Below are 24,148 nucleotides of genomic sequence, written 5' to 3'. Positions count from 1 at the left end.
TTTGCCTTTCTTTCATGTGTAACTCTGCCTCTGTTCTGCTGTTTTCATTGCTAACTAAGCTGACTGCCTGAAGAGAAAACAACTCTCCCTTCCTCATGAACTCTTATGTGTTTAGCACCCCGTTGCAACCAAGCCAAACTTCTATTTTCATTATTCCATAATAATGATTCAAAAATATTATTATAAGACATTGTCAGAATTCCCCAAATAAGAAGTCTTAGAAGCCTTGTATCCCACACTTTGCTTCTGCATCTCCATGGGGCTTTTTTTGTAACTGGCTTGGAAAAAAAATGTCCTTTGTTTGAATGCAAGGTGCTTTTTTATGCTTTTTAATGCTAAAGGTGCATGCTGACGTATTTTATCCCATTTAGGGATAATTTCACAGAAATGAATATAGGACTGAGTATCTAAAATTCTCAAATTGTTCAATGCTAGGATTTAAGTGCTTCTCTAAAGGCTTAGAAGCATATACTTCAATTTGTTAGGGATTTTGCTCACATAAAGCACTTAAATGTTTAGAATTCAGCAAGAACTGAGCAGGATTTTGAGGCTATAAACATTCATTTTTAAGGGATCTCTGTAGATGACAGCACAAATCTTCTGTAGTTCACGTCAAACAAAGCAAACTTGCAGTAAAGATATGAAAGGGTAAATAATCAGGTGACAAACATGCAGATTCGGGTCAGTTAATGCTCACCAAGCAGCTTCAGCAACAAAAAATCTTACAAGCTTTACAATATTGATCATCTCAATGATGTGACTGAAATGTGAGTTCTAAGCCAGATAGGGGATATTTCAAAATACTAAATGAATTAATGTTATCTCTAAATAGACTACTTGACTGAACTGGTAGTACTAAACTGTAAGCATTATGTCTTATTAAAAATGCTCTGCATTGAGAAACAAACTGACCTTTGCTAAGAGACAGGAAATAGCAGCCAATGAAGACTGAAATGATCTGGATGCAACTTAGTGAGATGAAGGTCCAAAGGAGGTGGACTCCTTAAGAAGTCAGCATAAGTATACCTTCCTAAAAACATTGATTTTCTTGAATACAACATGGTATAAATGCTTGGCTTTTCTGTTTATATATCCAGAAGGATGCAAACTAAGATCTGCTTGAGGAACTAGATTCCAAGTTTGAGTTGGGTTAAGGTTGTCCAAAAGGCTTGTGAAATCTCCTCTCTCAGAGCTACTTAGAAAATGTCTGGACACGGTCCTGCGCAACTGGCTCTAGATGACCATGCTTGACAAGAGGCTTGGACAAGATGATCTTCAGTAGCCCCTTCCAACCTCCAACATTCTGTGATTCCGTATTTCCTTGAAAAAAACTGACTGATTCTTAGCCTCCCACAGTAGACTTAAAGGCAAAAGGATCCTAATTGTCACTTCTTAACCTGATTTTACCATATACATCCAGTTTTCCCCAAAACTATCCTTGTGTTACCCAGAAGAAAAGAAAATAATCTACACTAAACTATAAATCCCACTTGCTTTCATGAATCTTATTCCTAATAATCACTACACACCTTATAATGAATTAATAAAATAATAGCAAATCCTTTCTCTTGCTGGAAAAATTGGGCTGGTTTTGCCTCTGAATGGGTTCCTTACACAGAAATCTGGAAAGAAAAGGATGTTTCTGGGGTCCTTTTGCCCCAAGTACGTGCTTAGAACAGCTGTAGCAATGCCATCAGATAAGGCAGGCAGCACCTGCTTTCAAAGGGATGAAGTTTCCACAACCAAAACAAACCTATCATCCATGGGAGGAGCAGTACTCTGAGATTTCAATGAATCATTACACTCCAGCTGGTGCTTTTTACAGATTGCAAATTAACTTATTTAATTATCCTGAAAAGGCCTCAGCTTTCATGAAGTTCCCCATTGTGTCAATACAATTATGGAGAACAGATTTATCTCATCATCATATTCCAAGAGCCATATTCCTATAAATCTGTGCTAAACACAATTTAGCTTCATTTTTGCCATCTCACAGATCTGCTTTCATTTCTTTTTTCTCCTCATAAAAACATAAAATACTTAGGTTGTGAGACATTCCTTGCCCTGCTGCCTACTTGCATTATTACCACTGGTATATGCATGGAAGTACACTAGCACACTTAAGATGTCAAATTACATTTCTGAAGTACTGTTTGTCTGACACCCCTAAGCCTTAGAGAAAAAAATGCTCAGATGACACACTGGGCTGCCCTTATGGATCTGAATGGAGAGAAAGACACCTATTTTTATCTGGGGGGATGGGGAAGCAAGAAGTAGGGAGGTAGAATGTCTTTATGCAGAAACATCACATCCCTAAGCACCTGAAAAAATAATCAGAACTGTTTTCCATGGCAACATCAAATTAAGAGTTGACTGCTGCCCAATGGAGAATACTCTGACCTTAGAAAAAGGAAGATAGAAAAAGCAAGAAGTAAAAGATACCCCTCAGAGTCTGACAGCTCCTCTGCGATTGTCATGCTTTTGTACTCCTTCCAAATACCAGCGGAGGAAAGTGATGACAGGACACAGCAATCTGTAACAGCAGCTCATTTAAACATGCCAACCTGAAAAAAATAGCTTTTCCTTAAACATACCATGGCAACTTGGAAATTCTAGTCTGTAGTCCTCTACCTTAGTACCATGTCATAGGAACTAAAATGGTTGCTAAATGCTATTTACAACATATGTAAACATTTCACACTATTTAATCTATCTTCTGGGGAGGGAAACAATTTACCCTAATAGACTAATGTGTTTGCATCATTACTATTCAGTCAGATGTGGACTGCTGTTAACCCCACTAACAAGGAAGACTCCTTTATGAGGCTGCAGATAACATACCCACTGAGGAAATCTACAGGTTTTGGTCTGACCTTTCTGAATTCATCTGATTGGTTTCTCTTTGAAAATGAGCTTAAAAAATCTATTATCAATTATGTTCTCTCACCATTCCTTTTAATGTAAGGAGGCAGAGAAAACATCACAAGCTGTATTACTTAAGTCATGATGGAGAGCTTTGCCCTTTCAGAAGTTTGAAATCCAATTATTCAGAAAACATTTTGACGGGCCATCATTTTTCCTGCCATCATCAAAGCAGGACATAGCTGATCCTATCTTTGCCTACCAGGGAAATCCTGGGGTATAAGATGAACACCCAGAGTTTCTGCCTCTCTCTTTTGAGCAAGAAATTCCCAAGCCATGACTTACAGGGAAGTGGAAAGGGAAGAGAAGGCTGAATTCTGTGGCCCAAAGCAAGGCTGCTGGTAAACTGTAGCTGTGTAATGCTTATAATCAGTTTTACTTCAGCTATTGAACTGGCTAGTTCCAGTTCTATAACGCTCACAGAGAGAAGAAATAAGACTGAAGTGTCTTCATTCATACTAATCTACAAAGGAAGTTGCTCCCTTTCTCCACATGTACAGCTAAATGCCTCAAGAAACACACCAAGTTAAGGAGTGAAGCAGGAGATAAAAAATTCTTGTTTTTTCTGGGTATTATTCCCAAAAGAGATACAAGTTGCTTCTTTGACACTGAATAGAAATTAGAGGATACTATCCTGAAAAGTGAAACACAGAGGATACAGTTAAAAATCAGACATTCAGGTTAATCACAGTGTGACTAAGAGGTAACACTGTGATTTCCCTAAGCACACAGACCTACTGTGGTAGGGTGGCTGGTTCATGTGCTACTGTGGAGGCTAAAAACGGGAGGGAACTCCAAGGCATGGCAGAAGATGCTCCACTGTAAATGACCTATAAAAGGAAGAGTAACCAAATTCTAAAAAGCTACAGGGTGGAGAGAATCTGGTTTCAATCTTAATTAGAGGACCAAGCAGTTCAGTAAATTCCTACCCACTGCATCAGAAGGGACTAACTTGAACCGAGCTTGAAGGTGAAGCTAAGGAAGAGGGAACAAATACTTGGGACAAGTTTTGCTAAACATAAACCGTGGATAATCGATTTGAAACCTTCAAGAGTATCAGCTGGATACAACCAAGGTAAGAAACATCTATCCTCTAAATTGTCATTCCTAAAATACACCCTTGGCAAAAAAAGGGTAGAATACTGCATTTATGCCTTCTTTGGCTGGAGTAACAGCTGCAGGCTTTTCACAGCTCTTTAACACAGCCTGCCAAGAAACAATATGATCATTGATTTTATGAACTGATAAGAGTGAAGGAATTTGTCTTAAAGGACAGGTGCTTCAATCCATGAACCTATCAATTCATCAATGCTTTGTAAGAACCTTTATCTTTTCTTGTTGCTCCAAGGCAAAGTGACAACAGAATGCTCAAATACTTTATATAGTTATTCTTGAAATTACATCAAGAAGTTTCTATCCTCCTTTCTGTGAAATTTTAATCTGAATCAAAGAAAGGCATGAAACTTTGATTTAACGTGAGATTTGACTTTTTTTCTACCCATGGACTTAGTTGTCAGGACAATACTGTCAAGGTGAAAAATAACAGATAATTGCAAAAAGATTTGCTTCTCCTCCTCCACAGATGATTGACATACAGCCAAAAGCACCACCAAGGAACAGTGTCCTTGTATTCAGAAAGACAACTCAACAGTCAGTCAAATAAGGACCTTCCAGACACAGCACAGTCAGTGAATACTCACCACTGCACTTTCATAAAAAACACATTAATCTGTAAGAACTCATACCACCAAGTAGTTTACTAGCACCAAAGCATGCTTCTTCCCCTAAGTTAGGAATCCACAAATTTTTAGTGTCTCTGAGGACAAAGAACTACTCAGGTGGAACAAAGAAATTTAGGCATCATTTCTTCAAAAAATTGATTCTCTGTTCTTTATCCTTCATGTATCTGCACATCTGTACTCTGTTCAACTGTATGTGGAGGGGGAAAACAGGTATCACAGCTTCACAGAGCTCACAAACTTCTCACATCAGGAAAATAAATCTCCACGGGCAGTTTCTAATCATTCCTGAAGTCTCTGAAAGATCTACTATTATTATTCCAAACAACAAGTGGGAGAGGAAAGCTCTCATATTTGGGATGCAAAGCAGAGAATATACAGCTGCAAAGTGAACCTTGGCTGAAGGACTCAAACTCTTCAGTTCTCAAGAGGCACCAGCAGGATCAAATGCAGTCTTATCCTTACTGCATGAGATTTTCTGGTGGTGGATTTTATGAAACATAAAAATTCCTCTATCTGAAGTTGTTAATCAAAACAGAAGAAAGCCACAAAAAGTCTGGGGGTTTGAAATAATTTTATGAGGCTGCATTATTTTAAGCAGAACACCAACTCCAGAAATGAGGCTGGAGAAATGAGTGGAGGAGGAAAAGGATCTATATCTGCACATTACTTGGTGCTAAGAGCAGTCCTAGTAATCATCCTCAGCCCTAAAGAGCATACCTGTGATGTGATATTAGGTGGTAAACGTGGGAAACCATAAAGATGGCTTGATGGATCTATAGTAGTTTTACTTGAAAGGATGAAACACCACTTATTACCACTTTTTCTCCTTAAATTCAAGATTCTTGTGCCTTTGTATCTCAGCAGTAGCCACCCTTTATTCTCCACGGGCTTGAAAATTCTCAAAACCGGCACACAACACACAAGAAAGGTGATTTTTTTTTATCTTGGGGCAGATGTCAGTGGTGTAGTGGCCCCTTTTTCATGTAGGTTTTGCTTCTACAACCATCTTCCCATACATATCAACCACAGATGCTCTACTACTAACATACATCATCAACTTGCTATCCCAAGGAGTGCATAGATCTCACCAACAGATATTCCATCAGGTATCAGGTACCAGTAACAATCTTTCTTTACTCAAAAGCAAGACAGAGCATCTGTCTCCAGTGGAACTGTAATCATGAATGCACACTCAGCAGAAACAATGCAAGTGTAAGACATCTAAAATCAGAACAGATTATCACATTTTAAGTCTGTGAATAAACTTCAGTGTGACTAGGGTAATGAAAATTAATATCCTTTGCAAAGGCTGTTATCTGCCAGGGACAGTTTTGTCTACCCATCTCACGATTAAAATTTAGAGTTTAGAGAATCTTTCAAAAATTAGACTTAGAACACAGAAGTTGCAAGTGAATTCATCTTGTTTGCTATGTTTTGCTAATTGGTAGTGTTTTCTGTGTTCTGCTTAATCTAAAATTAGAATATCCTCTCCAGACATTAGAAGTTTATGAATTTCTCCTGATAATATGCAGCCAGTTCTTCAAAAGATAAAACACCTGTTGGAAACTAAATCTTAAAAGTTACTTTTAGTCTTAAATGTCATGTTTGCAATAGGTCACAGAAAATAGACACACAGACAATAAAAAAGTAAGAATAGTCATTAAATCACTTCTCTGTAGAGAAAGGTGTATTGCACTAATTAAATACATAAACCATAAGAGTTCTAGCTGAAGTCTAATGATCTCCCCATCAGTCAACATTACAAATGAGAAATCTTTAGGCATGGCAATAAAGATGCTACTGTTTCAGTACAAAAGCACTATGGTAAAGCCTCATCAAGTTTTCCACCAGGGAACCTTTTAAAAATCTCAAGTCATAAAGCAATTAGCTATACATCTTGATTTTAGAGATGCACTCAGCAATGAACTTTCTCTCTCCTTCAGCCAACAGCGTTTTGACCTCATCTCCCAGGAAAGTATCTTCCCAGAGCCTGCAGAAATCCTCCACTGCCTGATTTCCAAGCTCACACAGTGCCACCAATATCTTGAACTGAGCACGACTTACTACACATCACAAGTCAGAGAAACAGTGCTGTATGAGACTCTCTTTTTTTTTTTACTCTTCTTTGACTAAAAGCTTTCCTGAATCCAATTATATCAGACTCACAATATTTTATCATATGCCATAAAAAACATTCACAGTATCCACAGTCTCAATAAGCTTTCAGAAACAACAGACATGCAGTCCCTTGGCCTGCCCTACCTTCCTGTTACACATTGCTTCCAACATTTTAGGCTTAAATTCTGATTTTAAAATCTGTAGGGTGCTTAAAAATATGCAATATGTCTTTAAGACATGTTCCAAATGTAAATACAAACTAGTGCTTACAAACTAGTATTTCCAAGGTTATAGAGTAACATTGTGTATTGACAATTTTTGTCTGCAATTATTTTGTATAATACACATTGATTCTGAAGGTTAAATATATAAATTCTGCATAAGGATCAAATTCTCAAGCACAATCTCACTAAAAATGAATTAAGTTTTCCACTCAAAACTTTGGGAAAAATAAAAAACCGTACACTGAAGACTCTCATATCTAGGTACAAGAAATGGTACAGGCAAGATGAAAGCTGTTTGGTTCCTTGCTATTGCAACATAGCCAGAAATTATTTGAGGAACTTACTATTTTCCAAGCAGAATCTTGGAGCGATCCTGTTCAAAAGAAGTTCCTGTCGTAATCGAAGAACTTCAGCTTCCAGCACTTCCACTTTCCATTTCCATCCAAAATCTTGTTCGGATACAGTTCTGGCAAGGTACTCTGTGTATTCTTTGGAACTCTTCCCTGGTGGTTTTGAGTGGATAATTGCAAAAGCCAATGCTAGTTTTGATATTTTCAAATACGAAATTTGATTTTCTCTTCTGCCTTTGATTTCTATTGCATTAGAAAAACACAAAACAAAAAGGTTACTTCACTATGACCCCATTAAGGAAATGACACAAAATATTTTCTTGGCTTTGAAGACTTTTAACAGTGAGACCAATTCTTTAATTTCTAGTGCATTCCTAAATCATCAAGAACAGAAATAAAAGCATCTGTGCACAATGTGAGAACAGAACATACATGAGCTGCACTCAGCTATAAAAATAAAATTCAACCAGCGTCTGAGAATAACTGTGGAAATAGTAAGCACTTCAAATAGGCTTATCCTAGCAAAATTTTTAATGCAAATGTTATCTCCACTAAAGCAAGGATGAAGAAAGTGAAAATACTAACCTCAAAAAACCTACCCTGACACTCCCTCCCCCTCAAAAGAATTCTGACATGACAGAAGAACCCATGACAGAACAATTAATTTGGGGTTACTTATATGTAAATGCAATACATATAATTTATTGAAAGTGTGCCAGAAGGTCTCAGTGCTCAAAAGATATAACTTTAAGGCTGTGTCTGGTTTTGGACACCTGCTATTGGTGCCCTTATAGTTTTAAGTCTATATTAAACCTCAAGCAGAAAGCTAAGCAGACAGCATCAAAAGCATGCAAGTGACCAGTAAGGTAAGTGAAGAAGACAGTTTTATAAGCTTTGTTACAAACAGTGAGAATGGGGCAAAAGGCATTAAAAGAGTTGAGAAATAAAATATTTAAATGGATGATTACACCATGTGCAACAGCACAGGGCCTAAGAGGAGAGAAGGAAAAAAAATAAATTAAAACCAACTAATGTTAATTAACTAGCCTATTTAATTAGCAAAGTTACTTTTTTTTCCTAATTCCACACCATTTTCATTCAGTTGTTTGATGTATTCTTTTCCTCAAAAAATATCACTCCCAAAAGAATAATTTAAGGAAAAAAAATCACTTCCTACACTTTTGCCCTGACCCTGACATCTACCATTTTTTTTCACAAGCTGTTTTTTTCTTGTTATCCATCAAAGCTGCAGGTTAAGCACTAATAAGCTGCATTGAACAGCTCTGAAATAGTCACAGCACAGGTTTGAAAAAGGTATTTTATGTCATCCTTTCACCAGATCATCTGCTATCACTAAGCAAATTTCTTCCTCTGGTTTTACTCAATTTTAGATAGTAAGTGATAAATCATATATTCCTTTATCCATCAGGGACATTTACAGAGGGCACTGTTTTTTATGTATTTCTTTCACCTTTCAAATATTTCTGAAATGCACAAACAATCCCTGTGCACTCCTTGCACTGTGTCCATTCAGACACAGCAGCCAGTTAACACTTCATGTAGTACAAAGTAAAAAGGACAAGAGTGCAAAATTTCCTTGGGATCGATTTACCTAGAGCTATACTTTAAGCTACTCTTCTCCACTTGAAACACTCAATTTCTGTCATGTGTCAGGGCAAAATCTCCTAATCTAAGCTACCAGTGCATTCTTAAACTGAATAATAAGCCTTTAGAAACTGAACTATACTATATATATCCCTTACTTAAAGCAGTTATACAATAAATGGTACTTTTGCAAAATTTCTGATAAAGAAAATCTGTTTCATACAACTTTTTAATTCATATCTAGAATTACAGTGAAAAACAGAAGTTGATTCTCTCAATCTCAAAGGATTAGCACCTCTGTGGGACAGCTAACTGGTGTAAAACTCTTTCTTGCCTTATACATCACAGGAAATGTTTACAAATACAAAAGCGTGCAAGTGAACTGCCTTCAAAGCTGTGAATGAAATGAAAAATGTGGAACCACACTAAAAGAAGATTAAACAGTAACCATAAGGTATTCAAAATATTTGGCTTTGAATCTGAAAGGTGCTTCCCAGATTATCTCATCAATAGAAATTTCACCCAGATGTTACTCAAACAGGGTCTGTCAAACTCCATTCTTACAAAGTCCCTGTGCAGAGCAGAACGATAAATTAGGGCAGGCAGAAAAATGTCTTACACTGCTCGTTTAACATTTTGGTACCTCCAGAGACCACTCTGCCAAAGCTTTCCGATCCATCTTCCTTTTAAGAACAAACACATATTTACTTTCTGCTTCATAACACGATTTGCCAGTATTAGTTTTTTTCCTTTAAATTACATTCGCAGAAATTGCAAAATGACCAACATTCCAGTATGGGCTGGGAAGTGGTTTTATGCCAGCATTTCATGAATGCTAAGGTGCCTTTTATCATCAGGGTCACCACCAATATATTATTTATTGCATTCTATTTCTCCTTACAGGACATACTATTACAAAGAAAATACAAAGTTTGCTGTCTGACCATGGACATATTGCCACTATGCTACCAGTATGAAATGCTACTTAGTTTTTTTTATTGACCACCCATTACCAAAATAAAGAGAGTCACTTTTTGATTTTATCTGGAAAATGACTGCTGTGTTTTAAGCATAACAAAAACCTTAGTGGATAAGGTAACAGTACAATGGAGACAAGTAAAAGGATCTTTCAACTGCAACATTCCAAAATGCTATTTTCTAAAGCAGATGCATCCTTAGTAAATCAGATAAACCACATAAGCCATTAATTAATCTTGCTTTGAGAATCGTAAATAGCATTCCACTTTAACAATTAAAACATACATTTAATTAATGAATTAATGCAATTTGGAGCTTGAGGGAAGCCTTTTCCTCTTTAACATCTTATACAGACTTACTTCTACAGTAGGAGTGCCTTAGACTAAATGAGTTTAGGGAGATATTCTTACTTTGGAGGAAAAAAAATCACTGCTTTTCTGGAAAAATTACAAGTAAAGATGCTGTTAGAAAAAAACCCCCCAGCAGAACAAATCACAGAACACAGCTGGTTCTTCTTAGGAACAAGACACAGTGTAGTTTTTGGAGAAGTCATTCTGTTGGATCACAAAATCTCTTGTTTAAAAAGAGACAATTAATGACAAATAGCAATCTTCTTGGATGCACTTTGAGAAAGAATGGATGTCTTAACGATTTTATGGAGAATAAACAGCTCTTTCACTTGCTTTCTATTACTGCCACTATCACCATCTCTCTTTATTCATTTTCTGATTAGAAAAATAGAAGTTTGTGTATCAAAAAGCAGAAGTTCTAAGAGTTGATTGAGGTTTTTCACCATTTCCCTAAAGGGACAACTGCTCTCTCAGAAATTACTATGTAAGTCTTCTAGAAAAAAACACACCGGATGACACTATTAGAAATATGGGGATGCTGGCCAACTGTGCATTAGCAAAAATTGCACAGCAATCTGTTGCTCTCAGGAAGTGCTGAACCACCAAATATATTCCACTGAAAGCATATTGGCAGCTACAGAGTTTTATCAATAATGTTTTTGCTCCTATCAGCACAGAAATTACACCACTGGTCAGACAGAAAAAAGTTTTAGAACCAGACCAAAGAGTTTCCTTGACTGAGAATAGTACCCGACCAAGAGCAGAAAGGAGTCCCTCATCCAATTCTAGGTGCTAATGCCAAAATATGCCTAAAGAGTAAGAAAAAGGTTCAAGAATTATCCAAAGCTCCATTCCTGTGATTATTCAGTGTTAAGAGGAGAACCAGTAATCCCTTGCAAACTCTGCTGGAAGCAGGGCTCAGCACCCTAACAAGAGATACCACCTGGTGACAGGTGCCCTAGGCAAACCCCTTAGTCCACAAACTGATACTGGAAGACCACTGAGAGGACACGATGCATTAACAACACTGTTGAACAGATTTCCAACACAAGAATGACATTCCATGCTTCATGCAGAGAGAGGGTACTGCGAACACACGGACCTGCTGAGATCCTAGCCATGGAAGGCTGCTGAGCAATTATTCACCGGCTGAAATAATTACAAAAGAAGCAATGAACTGTCCCATACAGCTCTGTGTAACATAACCAAAGGGAACTGACATGTGGTGCGAGATCCATTGAAGACCTTTGATATAAGCAGGACACAGGATAACAGAAAGAACCAGGATAAATCTGATTCGTAAACACTACCCTAATCCACCAATCTGCCAGTGCAGTTTTGCAGGTGCATTTGATGCAGCAGCTCATATGGAGAGTTTGAAATATTAAGGGTTAATGACTTAAAGAATCAGTCATTTGCAGAAGGTGAATCCTCAGCTGCAGAGGCTTTAAGAAATCTTTCAGGGGTGTTTATGGGTAAAGGAGGTGAACTTTATATACTTTACTTTTTCCGAGTGGAACATAGGTAGGTTCTCACTGACCTTGGAAATGGGTAAGTCACAGAGAAATGGGGGGGGGAGGGAGCTGAGTTATGCTATGATTTAAAATTATAGGGTACCTCAAACCAAACCCCAAACCTAAGTTCACTTGGAATAATTCAACACTGGACTAATACTCAATAATGTCAGAGAATTATAGACCTTAGATGTGATTTCCAAATTTGGCCACGAGATGTATGGCTAATAATGGAGGAGCCTGCTGCAAATGTCATGGACAAAACCTTATTGATTATGTCAGGACACTCATTTGTTTTTCAGACCACTATCATATGAATTTAAAAAAATAATTTCAAAAATTAATAGCATAACATACAAAATAGACTGTAATTCATATAACTTCCAGGCCATTCCAGAGCTTGGTTTTCTCCACTGGTGAAATTTTTATTTAAAAATAAGAGGATTTGTCAGGACAAAAACAAATTGCTGTTCACCACTACTACACAGCTACGAATCTTCAGACAGCCCTAAACATTAAAAAAAAAAAAAAATGCTTTTCCTTCTAAATTTAAGAGTATGGTCTGTACTTAAAGGTACAAACATTCAAGGAAAAACTGTTTTGCTGCCATGATTTTACTTTAACTAGTCTGTCAATTACACAGTGCAAATAAAGGTGAAAAAATTATCCACATCTTTGTAAACTCATCTGCTTTATACACTAGAAACCAAGATATTGACTCATTATGATGGAGCACAAAATGCTGCACTTGCTGTAGCAGAACTGGGCTGAGCTCAGAGACATACGGCCACAACATTAAGCAACAATAAAATAAACTCAATTAATGACATTTGTGTATACTATAAACAATGATAATGGGACAGCTACACAATCAAGATGGACTGAAGTATTCCTCCAATTACGCAGCTTTTATTGTCAAAATGTGTATTAAACCAAGGCTACTCCATGGTGTCATCTTTAAAGAACCTATGCTCAAATATAGAAAGATATGTAATGTGGACATAGTGGGAGAAGAACTTGCTTTTCTTAAAGCAAGCCTAACAATAACTGCAGCATATCTTTTTTCAAATGAACTCAAAATGGTAAAACAATACTGAAAATTATAAATATTTAAAATACATTATGTCAATAACACAAGGAAATTTAGATGTAGCATGATTTATTTTTTCAAGCTCTAACTTTTAAATCATTTTTGTTTCTAAAATCAAATCTTACAAATTCTCCAAATCCAAGTAACATGAATGAGTTGAAAAAAACATTTTAGAACTTACTAATGTTCCCCAATTATAGCCATTTCAGAGAATTTAAGAACATAAGTAAACATAATCCCTCAGGATTTCAGTAATGTTTCTGACGTAGGATTTATCTCTTCTTAACTACAGAAACCTACAGTTTAGGTGGCTACAACTGAGCTGTCTGGACTTCTTTTATTATCAATGGGCAGAAACAGAGATTTCTAATGTTAAAAATAAGCCAAGTCATTTGTACATTTTGCGGTAAAGTCATGACCCAGAAACATTTGTTTCCCCCCATGAACTACAAAGAGTGTTAAGATGACTACATCAGATGCACACACATGTACTGTGGACAGCCAGTTGCACTGAGATGAGCTGGTGCACCACAGGCAGCTAAAGCTGAGACCTTCAAAGACCTATTTAAGGTACCTAACTAACAAGAGAAATTTTGCAAGGCTGAGAGCATCACCCCTTAAAAGAACTTTGTAATTTCAGATCTTTTTGATACCTCGGGGGGGGGGGGGGGGGAAGCCTTCTAGAAAAAAACCCAGAAGTCACGGAAAAAAGTTTGTGAGAATAAACTTGAGAACATATCACAATGCACAAAATAGCAGACAGGTGCAAATTAAAGACATGAGAAACTTCAAGTATGTTTGGAATTATATGAGCATAAAAAATCAGTTTGGCTCCTCCAAGTTTCTTGACCTCACTCTTCAACACGATCATTTGGAAATAGTAATTTAAGCCTTAGTTTTATGGTACTTTAAAATTGTGTATATATTCTCCCTACAAGCTGAGAGTTCTTCCTTTTGCACTCCCTTTTCTCCTCCAATAGGAGAAGAAAATTTTTTTTATGTGTCACTCACAACAATATATAGTGAATCTGGCACACAGTACCATTACCATCTTTCTCTTTACTATTCTGACTACTAAAGACATGAATATGTTTCCAGAATAGGGAATTTATTCTATAAAACCTGCTGTTCAGAAATTAAACTATAACTCAGTGGTGTAAATTTATCTATTCTTATGTCAGCACAGATTTCTTCCACTACCAAAACAGAACTGTGCTCACTTCATCAGCTGGGTTTAAATCCATTTGGTTTGGGAACTGAGGATGTACTTTTCATTATAGTTTTATGCGATGAAATTTATGAAACCATGAAATTCAGACCTTTATTCTGTTACAAAGTTTCATAAATGCTAATTATAATTACATAAAGAGTAAATTTACAGTTGGCATTAGGGACTGTGGAAAACAATCCCAGCCTTTATGTACTGCCAAGTTGCAACAAGAAAGCAGCCTTTATCTCCCCAGTTTTACCTATTGCAATGACTGTATTAGCTTTTGAATGCAGAATTTCAAAGCAGAGTTTCAAAAAAAGGCAATAATCAAGAGTCTGGAGTTTTATACGAAGACTATTTTGCATATCTCTTCTTCCCATGTTAAAATATAATGACTAAAATATCACCATAATTTCCTTTTCAGTTTCACACTTCCAGCCTTAACCTGAACAGTTCAGCTTCCACAAGTTTTAAAATCTACAAGATCAGTATCTTTCAGTGATACTGATTCATTCAGGTAATCTTCCAGAATGTACCCACTGTATTTTAAAAACCTTGGGTTTGGGTTTCTTACAGAAATTTTACATAGGCAGAAAGAAAGATGAGATTGTTCAGAAGAAAGGAAATGTTTGTAATAGAGGACAAGGAAAAACGAGAATACTGCTAAGAATCCAGTACTCTAAAAAGCATATAGCATACAATAATGAATCCTTACATATACTATAGACACTAACTTAACTATAACAACATTTAAATATGTAGTGTCTAAATATTAATTTATGAAGCACTGGAGGTTGTGAAAAGACAGCAAACCACTGAAGAGACTCTCCAAGGATTCACAGCCAAGTCCATAGACAAGCACTTTTTTACACATTCATTTGGCTCAACTACTAGTTTATTCAAATTAAGACAACATTTAAGCCCCAAAGATGATCAGAAGGCTGGAGCACCTCTCCTCTGAACACAGGTTGAGAGAGTTGAGATTGCTAAGCCTGGAGAAGAGAATGCTCCAGGGTGCCTTTCAGCCCCTAAAGGTATTACAGGAAAGCTTGAGAGGGACTTTTACAAGGGCAAGACAAGAGAGAATGAGTTTAAACTGAAAAAGGGCAGATTTAGATTAGATATTAGGAAGAAGTTCTTTACTATGAGGGCGGTGAGACGTTGGAACAGATTGCCTGGAGAAGCTGCCGATGCAGCTTGGTTTTAGCTGGGACATTTTCTTCCTAGTAGCTGGTAGAAAGCTGTGAGTTTTGGATTTAGTATGAGAATGATCTTGATAACATCCTGATGTTTTGGCTGATGCTATGTAGCGCTTACCCTAAGTCAAGGGCTTTATAAAGTCTCATGCTCCACTACTGAGGAGCTGCACTGAAAGCTGGGAGGTGAGCAAGGCCAGGACAGGTGACCCAAACTGGCCAAAGGAATAGTGGGTTCTCTGTTCAGAAATGGGCTGGGCATTGGTTATCAGGAGCTGAGCAACCATGTTCATCACTTGTTTCTCTTGCGTTCTTTTACTCTCTCTTCCTTTTCTTTTGACAATTCTTCTTATTAATCATGTTATTAGCATCCTTAGTATCACAGTTATAATATTTCAATTATTAGATAATTCTTATCTCAACCCATTAGATTTACATTTTCTTTATGATTATCCCCGCTGGGGTGGGGGGTCTGAACAAAAGGCTGTGTGGGACAGCTGGGGTTAAACTCCATCCCTGGAACCGTTCAAGACCAGGATGGATGGGATTTGAGCAACCAGGTCTAGTGGAAGCTGTCCCTGCCCAGGGCAGGAGAGTTGGAACTAGATGATCTTTAAGGACCTAGAACTCCCAGCCATTCTGTGATAATACAAAATTAATCATTACTTTCTTCTGTCAGTAAATGAGAGAAATGCAAGTTTAAAGCCCTATGATTTCTGAGTTCCTAAGGTCACAGCGATCAGAAACTGTCATTTCAGTTCACTGACATTGGAAATAAACAGGTAAAAATATTGGTAACTTTGATAATTCTTTGATACTCTATCATATCTGCATATTCACACAACCTTTTTTTTAACAGGAGCACTAACAACATTAATTGAATCCCAGCATCCATCCTACAAACCTCACACTAATATTTTTCCTTATGACTGAAGTGAAATGGACAACTTCAGATTTGTAACTAACAGAGCAAAGTAATTAATAGCTGATTCTTTATTATTAATAACCAAAGCGGTGCAACGTTCACGACAAGGCTCCCATTTCCTCCCAAACAAATCAAGACTTTCCTCAGGAAATCACTCTGATCACCCGAGGCTGCCCACGTGAGGCCTCCCGCACCGAGACCAGGCGGGTGTCCCAGGGAACCAGGTGGTTGTTCCAGGGGACCCAGGAGAACCAGGGGGCTGTACGCGGCAGCCTTTGCTCAGCAGGGATGTCCCCAAAGGCCACTGACACCGCGGGCTGGGGGCATCTCCCGGAGCCCTCTCGGAGCCTCCCTCAGAGCCTCCCCGGAAGCCCCGAGGGCCTCACGCTCGGACCCACCTGCAGCGGCGCCGCGGGGGCCGCGCCCCAGCTCCATGGCCCGGGGCCGGAACGCGACCTCTTCGGGCAGGCAGGGCCCCGGGCCCGGCCCCGCGGCGCAGGGCTGGCCGCTCCTCGCTGCGGGCCCTTCGCTCCCACTCGCGTTTATCTGGACCGAACGCGGCTGTTCCCTGCGGGAGCCGGCAGAGCCCGCGGACGCGCGGGCCTCGCTTCCCGCTGCCGGGGCTGGGATGAGAGGGAAGCGCGAAGGCCAGCTGGCTGCAAAGACTGCCTCAGTCGGGAAGGTGCAGGAAGGGGGAATTCGTGGAGCCCCGCAGGAGACATCTGAAGGCCCCTGGAGCCAGGGAAGGAAAGGAGCGGAGCTATGGGCAGGGTTTTAGGGAGCGTGGCCTGCCTGTCCCGGCCCTGGAGTCCGGCCGCACGCTGGGCCTGCTCAGGGTCCGGGTGGCAGAGCTCGGCATCGCCTGGGTCACCCGAAACCACCGCCCACGCTTTTACACTTCCTAGTGCTATCAATTCCATTTGAAGGTCTTTCGCTTTGAAGGTCTTTCAAAGTGTTTTGCTGATAAACTTTTGCCTCTTAAAACTTTTTTTACCTAAGACATAGCCGCGTACTAGCCACTGTGCAGAAAATTAACTCTATCCTAGCCAAAACCAGCACAATATCATAAGAGGAAATGGGATCATGAAACTTCTTGAACAGTGCATTGGAAATAGAAGCTGCCTTTTAGTGGAAACTGTGAGCCAAGCTCACCAGTTAAGAAAGTATCTTTGTATGAAAAATTCTGTTCTCTACACAAACTGTGCTGAAAAGGGTGTTATAAGCCTTCTTGGCCAGAAATGGAAACTATAGAGGCATAGAATAAGAATTATTTTGGCTGGAAAAGACCTTTAGGATCATTGCTCCCTACCATTAACTCAGCACTTCTAAGTCCACCACTCAATCATGTCCTTCAGTGCCACATCTAAATGACTTCTAAATACTTTCTGGGATGGTGACTCCACCACTTCCCTGGGCAGCCTGTTCTAATGCTTGACAGCCTGAAGAAATTTTTACTAATACTTGGTTGAGGAGGCTGAGGAGGGAGGACAGGAGAGATAAAAAATAAGTCGGATGCATTAGGTGCAGTTAGGCTTATCACAATACATCAAGTTTTTAAGTAAAGGGTGGTCAATCTTTCTGAACGCAGAAGTATTTAGATGTGACAGACAATACACTTATATAATTTTCATCCTCATTTCTTGGATAATCTAAGAAGCATTATTTTTATAATGTTTTTTTCTAATCTAAGCAGCATTATTTTTTTAACGCTCTTTTCTTTAAAAAACTTATTTTTTTATCAATATACATAGTGGAAAATTTCTGAGCTAATACACATTTTCTTTTTTTTTTTCTTTATTTTGAAAGATTTACCTTCTGAACTACAGAAAACTGTTAACACACTGGAACTTTCATTTTAGACTTCACATGATAGAAGCTGATTAGATAGAGTAAGTTGGAGAGCATTTTCATTCTGACAGCACTACTTATTTCTCAGTGAAACTCAAGGGAAAAAAATAACAAAACATTCTCCAGTCTTCTATAATTGACATATCAGCAGCTACCCTACCCTTTTCTGTTCATCTTTTGTGCGTGTAAGTGATGCAGATCCTTTGCAAACTGGACAGTCATTATATAGATTGGAATATCCATGCTTTCATTTAATCTTTTCAGCTGAGACTGGAATAAAAAATTCAGACACATCAGTGCTTTTACCTGCAAACCTGTCACCTCTATGCAGAGAGCAGGATCTAAAAAGTAGAATTAGGCAAGGACAACATTATTACTTTTCTGAAAAAGAAAGTGTCTTTTCTTTTTCCGAGGGTACCAGTTCTGCTTGCAATTATAGTAGCAGGAGCTAGTAGTAGTTAGAAGAAATGTTGCTGAAACTTGCAAGTTTTAGCAACTTGCAAAGTTACTGTGCCCCATGTTCAGAATACCAACCAAAGTACAATTTACTACAGTTCTTAGGTTGGCTTTTAAAATGAGTTGAAGAATCCCAATATTTTCAAGGTGTAAAAATGCTGTTGCACCCCCACCATTAACAGAGCATCTCTAATAACTTTTTTATTCATCCGAAAGCAGCAAAATCTGGGCAAAATCAACTGCCAAATCACTGAGATGTGTGTTTCTGTTCTATTGAAGAACACTTTTCAAAAATAACGTGTAGAATTTGCATTAATTTTATTCAGTGAGTATTCCCACTGATTACATAGAATGATAGAATCATTAAGGCTGGAAAAGACCTTCAAGATCATCAAGTCCAATCTTTGACTGATCAGGACCCTGTCAATTAGACCATGGCACTGAGTGCCACATCCAGTTATTTCTTGAACACCTCCAGGGAGAGTGACTTCACCCGCTCCCTAGGCACCCCATTCCAATGCCTGACCAACTTTTCAGTGAAGAGTTTCTTTGTGACCTCCAAGCAGCATAATCTAACATTACTTTTTCATAAATGAACAATGTGTATGTGCACATGTATTGGTGTATGGTGCAAATTAATATTATATCTGATAAATAAAAAATAAGCTGTCTAATGACCAAACATGGGGTTCATTAGTACTGAATGTAATCTCAAGTGAGACAACAGTGAAATGAAGCTTCACTTTGAAATAAGCAGTTTGTAGTTTGTGAAGGAAGCTGATTCTACTAGTTGCACATAAATTATTTTGATCTTTTTGTGACTATGTCTTTTGATCTCAAGAACAGTCAAAGGATATCTTTGTGGCAAAAGGTCATACAAAATAATTAGCTGCTTTTGTTATTTATTAAACATAAAAGCAGTGAGGTGTTTAATCACACTAGACGTCATGAGTTCTCAGTATTTAACCAATCCACATGCTGAATGATTTCAAACAACTGAGTGGTGAACTAAGAACAAACCCAAAAACCACAGGCTTCAATCAGTTGTTAAAAGTAAGTGGATTACATTGCTGTCAAACAGGCCTGCCCTGCTCTTAGTTGGTTACAGTACCAGCAACAATTTGAGCATGGAAGAATATATTTTCATTTGGAGAACTACAGACTGTTAGAACTTATAAGACATCTTTTTATTTTAATGCATGTCTTTTTGCCTGAGAACTGGAAGTGTCTGAAAACACATATGAAATGCGCTGTCTCAACTATCATAGCTGCAATTTTGTTTAGCTGAGGTGGAGCAAGAGACAGAGTGTTTTTAAAAGCATGTGAAAATCATGAGCAGGAGCATCAAAATCTCATTTGACCCTTTTTTCATGTGTTTCAGTGCTATATTTAATTAGAAATAAAAAAAAATGGCATCATGATTCTTCATTATTCAGCATCAAGCTGTTTTCAAAACAGATTATAATGTGTTTTTGATGGCTCTATTTTCTGTGTAATTCTGACGGAACCAATATGGCTCAAGCAGTCCCTTTGAGTATAATCTGCAATTCTAAACAAATCTGATCCAGGATGTTCCGTGAGTTATGCAATGACATCTTTTTTTCTGTTGAGAAACAAAGCATTATCATCAGGAAAAAAAAGGATCACATTTCAGTGTCTGATGTGATGAAAACCTTGTTCTATAAAAACAATATAGAAAGTTAGATGTGATATGAGGAGAACAGGGAAACTAAAAAACTTGCTACCGTTTATAGGCATCATACCATCAATTATGAATAGATACTTCCTAGTGCTTTGTCACTTACATAAAATTAATGTCAACAGATTCCATTCCTTTTTATACAGTATGTCCTAAGGAAAGATAAAACCTTCCCCTCAAAGAATTTCACTGTCTGGAAATCAGTACTGAAAGATTCGCACTCCACTAGGTAAGAAAAACGATAAAAGCATGTTAGCAAGTAGTCAGAATGATACTTAAAAATTAATGTGACAATATAGCAGGTAATTTTCTGCATTTAAATTTCATCATTTATCTAAGGGTAACAAAACAGTGTTGCGAGACTTTCCTTGTATACAGCAATAGACATCTGAGAAGAAAGTATTAAAGAACATATAAAAAGTTTTCATTTAATTTAGTACTTTTTATTGTAGCTTCACAAGGTTTTCTTTATGAAGTTCTTAAAAAGGCAAAGAGGTAAACAGGTAATTGCTACGATGTAGCTGTCCTAGGATATAAAAAGTACAGGTTACACTTCTATACTCAGAAATTTAACCAAACAACATATGAGCAGTCCTTGTTAACTGCCTTATAATATAGAAAATGGAATACATTAAAATATCCACATGATTGTGATTGAATCTTGAGACATTTTGATTAGTGTTCCTCTGTGCAAGCATGAGGTGTCATCTGAATCATGGGTTACAATGTCCATTTGTTTTCTGTTGATTCAGCTGGGTCAGGCATAAGTTTCAATGAAGTGAGTTTCATTTCCTGGAACATACTGACTTAATCACACTTCACACACTGGAAAGGCCAGGTGCCCACTTGAGACACAGTGGTTGTGCTATTGCTTCTAGCACCTTGCCTGTGTAACCAGCTTAGAGCTTAAAGGATACAGGGCAAATTTTTTTCTTCAGGTAGTTTGCACCCTGTTTCCCAAAGGAGCATTGCACTCAATAATCATAGTGATGTTATGGAAGAGATTTGTCTCAATAGGTTTTGCCAAAAATTCCCTGCTTTGGGTCAAGTTAAATAGTCTTTAGGCTATTTAACTTAACCCAAAGCAGGGCATTTTAGGCTTTAGGGAGTTTTAATGTGGTGAAAGAGTAATTAACAGGCTGGAAGATGAGGGCTCTGATTTTGATTCCCTGGTCAGGTAGCATGTATTTTTCATTAGAGACAACTGAAATTTGCTCTATTTTCAGATAAGAAATCAAATTACCTTCCTGTGAGGGGTTATGTATGATGCCACATGACATGCAAATGTGATACTTCAAGACATGGTTTAGTGTTGGACTTGACAGTGTTGGGTGAATGGTTGGACTCAGTGATGTTAGTCAGAGGTCTTTTCCAATGATTCCAAATGATTCTATGATCCTGTGCTGTCTCATCCAAAGACTCATTCCTTTGATGGAAGAGCTGTAATAGCAGTGTTGTCTTAGTGATAGTCTTACTTGACTAGTAAGTAAGAAGTTCTAGAAGTAAGAACTTCTAGAAGTTCTTTCAAACCAAACTGAGCCAAAACAAACTAAACCAAACCAAACTCAGTATTCTGCTCTGACATTCTACCTGACCCACCTGAAGATTGACTGTAACCTGGTCGGTTGGGTTGCAAGGTGAAAGAGGTGGGCTTTAACACTGACACAGAAGTGAAAGGAGTTTGTGTGTACCAGCACTGTCAGTAGTTCTCTGACTACTGAGTTATTGGACAGAAACCAGTTAGCGTAGCTATTATCTGTATTTACATCTGCCAGATGTCAAATCACAGGAGAGTTTTTGGAGGTTGTTAGCTATATATGGACAAATATCTGATCTGCACTGGAGGAAATAGCATGTGGTCTGGCTGTCTTACACACAGGTAAGTAAGACTTTTAATTAATACAAGAATCTCCCCCATGGCACCTGCATTTGCCAGTTTAATCCCTCCCAGGATCCTTGGCAGTAGTGCTGAGAAGTCCCCTATTAAAAAGTCCACAATCTTTGCACTGAATAGCAACATGGAAGCTGTTTTAAGGACCTGTGCTATATTGTGGCACTCTTATGGTCATGAGCTGGCATGTCAGGCTAGGTGCACACATAAGTAGGGCGTAATAAATCTATTCTTACAGGCTCTGCAGTCCAGTTTAGTATTCAAAGTTATGCTAATGTCTTTCCTCAAAACGACCATGCTGTATTGCTCTTGTAGGCGAGGAGAGGGAGTGCCATCTGCTCAGCCATGCAAATTGTTGCCATTTCATTCACTTAAAAATGAGTTTTGTCAGTTTGCTCTAATTGTAAATATGTCCAACTGAATTTAACAAGCTTAAACCATTAATTCATTCATTTTTCCTAGTGCAAAATGTAGGCTTCAGGTTAATATTAAAAATGTAGATTCTTGAAGCCCAGAATTCCTTGTATCTGGCAACTGTGTAAAGAAGATTGGAGAAGAAAAAAACACTCCTCAGAACTTAAATATTTTAGACTAGTAAAAGGAATTTCTAATGCAAATGCTGTATAAATAGAATAGGTCCTTTATAGAGGTATCCATATACAAATATATATTAATATATATGCTTTTAGACAGCTGGATAGATAGGTACAGAAGTGACAAGGTAACTAGGTTGTGGTAAAGAGGCAAAGAAAGTATTTTTATTTATCTGATGAATATGTTTCAACTATAACGACAAGCTTCCTAAGATTTCCTTTGCATGAAACTTTCCTTCCCTCAGAAAAATCCCATCACATATCCTGGGTCAGTGGTTGCTCAGCTTTACAGCTGAAGGGCTGTAGAAAATTCTAACAGATTGAGGTAGCTGTAATCAATATTGTATCTGTTTCAGAACTCTTAACCTGTGCTTCCTGTGGCTCCAGGCACTCATCAGGGAAGGGCCATGGACTGACATAAATCCTTTCTCCCAGCAGCTGGGCTGTTACTTCAGAGAAGAAGAGCATCTGCTTGCAGCATGAGGGGTTCACATTACCATGGTTCCCACGCCCGATATAAAATGGTGGTGACATACAAATGTGACCACCAAGTAGATACAAATGAAGATGCCATTTAAAAGTTGCATGATGTGACTCAAGTGATACAATTTGAAATTCAAATCAGTCTGTACAAGTTATGTCGTCTTGCTGCTGTCCAGAAATCTGAAAGTTCATATGTGGGACACAGGCTGCACATTAGAACTAGAAAGATTGGGCTGTGCATATTTTAAGGGGAGAAAATTGCATGTGCCCATAAGTTGCTACAAATAGCCATTCCATAGGAGGTTTGAAGAGGTAATCACCCATCTGCTAAAATATCTGTGTTGTCTTTAATCATGTTTCTGCTGAATGAGTAGAAAACATTAAAAAAAAAAAAAAATAAAAAACCCCAAAATAACAACCCCCCTCCCCCAAAAAACCCCACAAAACGAAACCAAAACCAGGATTGATTGCTAAACCCTGTAATTATGAAGAAAACAAGTGATTAAAAGGAATTGGCTGCAATAAAAGTGAACCTAAATTTTATTACATGTGTAATTTTGGGACTAGACATAGCTGTCATGACTTACAGCAACATAAAACCCCTATTAAAGGGAGGGACACTTCATTTAAATCCGTGGAAACTACTGTATAAGTGTAGTTCATAAAATGAACTAAATTCACCTCTAGCTAAGTTCTATTGAGTTTCATTCTAACTCAATTCTAGACTTTTGTTGAAATAATTCACTGTTTGATCTTTCAGTTATGTAAAATAATGCACAGTTCTTCATTTTAGCTGTGACATTTATTTGCTCTCCAAGCTTGATTGACTCTGTAACTTCTTGTCTCAAGGATTTGGGAAACAATGAAAGCAGCAACTCAGCAGAGTGAAATTCTTATGTAGGTTACTTGGATAATTCATATCTGAGAATAAAGAAATATGAGTTCTTTGGAGTG

General features: G+C 37.9%; 1 protein-coding gene across 1 annotated transcript in view; it reads right to left on the bottom strand.

The window, feature by feature from the left end:
* The window catches only part of MEI4 (meiotic double-stranded break formation protein 4), a gene marked incomplete at both ends in the record, with an annotated part of 70,000 nt that extends 52,917 nt beyond the window's left edge, over positions 1–17,083 (bottom strand). The window contains 3 exons of the mRNA XM_084202610.1: positions 7,351–7,599; positions 16,623–16,956; positions 17,045–17,083. Of these exons, the coding sequence (XP_084058736.1) occupies positions 7,351–7,599; positions 16,623–16,956; positions 17,045–17,083 (622 nt within the window). The remainder of the gene's footprint in view (positions 1–7,350; positions 7,600–16,622; positions 16,957–17,044) is intronic.
* Positions 17,084–24,148: the final 7,065 nt, after the last annotated feature.

The sequence above is a fragment of the Fringilla coelebs genome (assembly GCF_963513975.1).
Source record: "Fringilla coelebs genome assembly, chromosome: 3".
NCBI classification, from domain to species: domain Eukaryota; kingdom Metazoa; phylum Chordata; class Aves; order Passeriformes; family Fringillidae; genus Fringilla; species Fringilla coelebs.
Note: the sequence above shows the minus strand (reverse complement) of the source record. Positions and strands in the feature narration are given on the sequence as shown.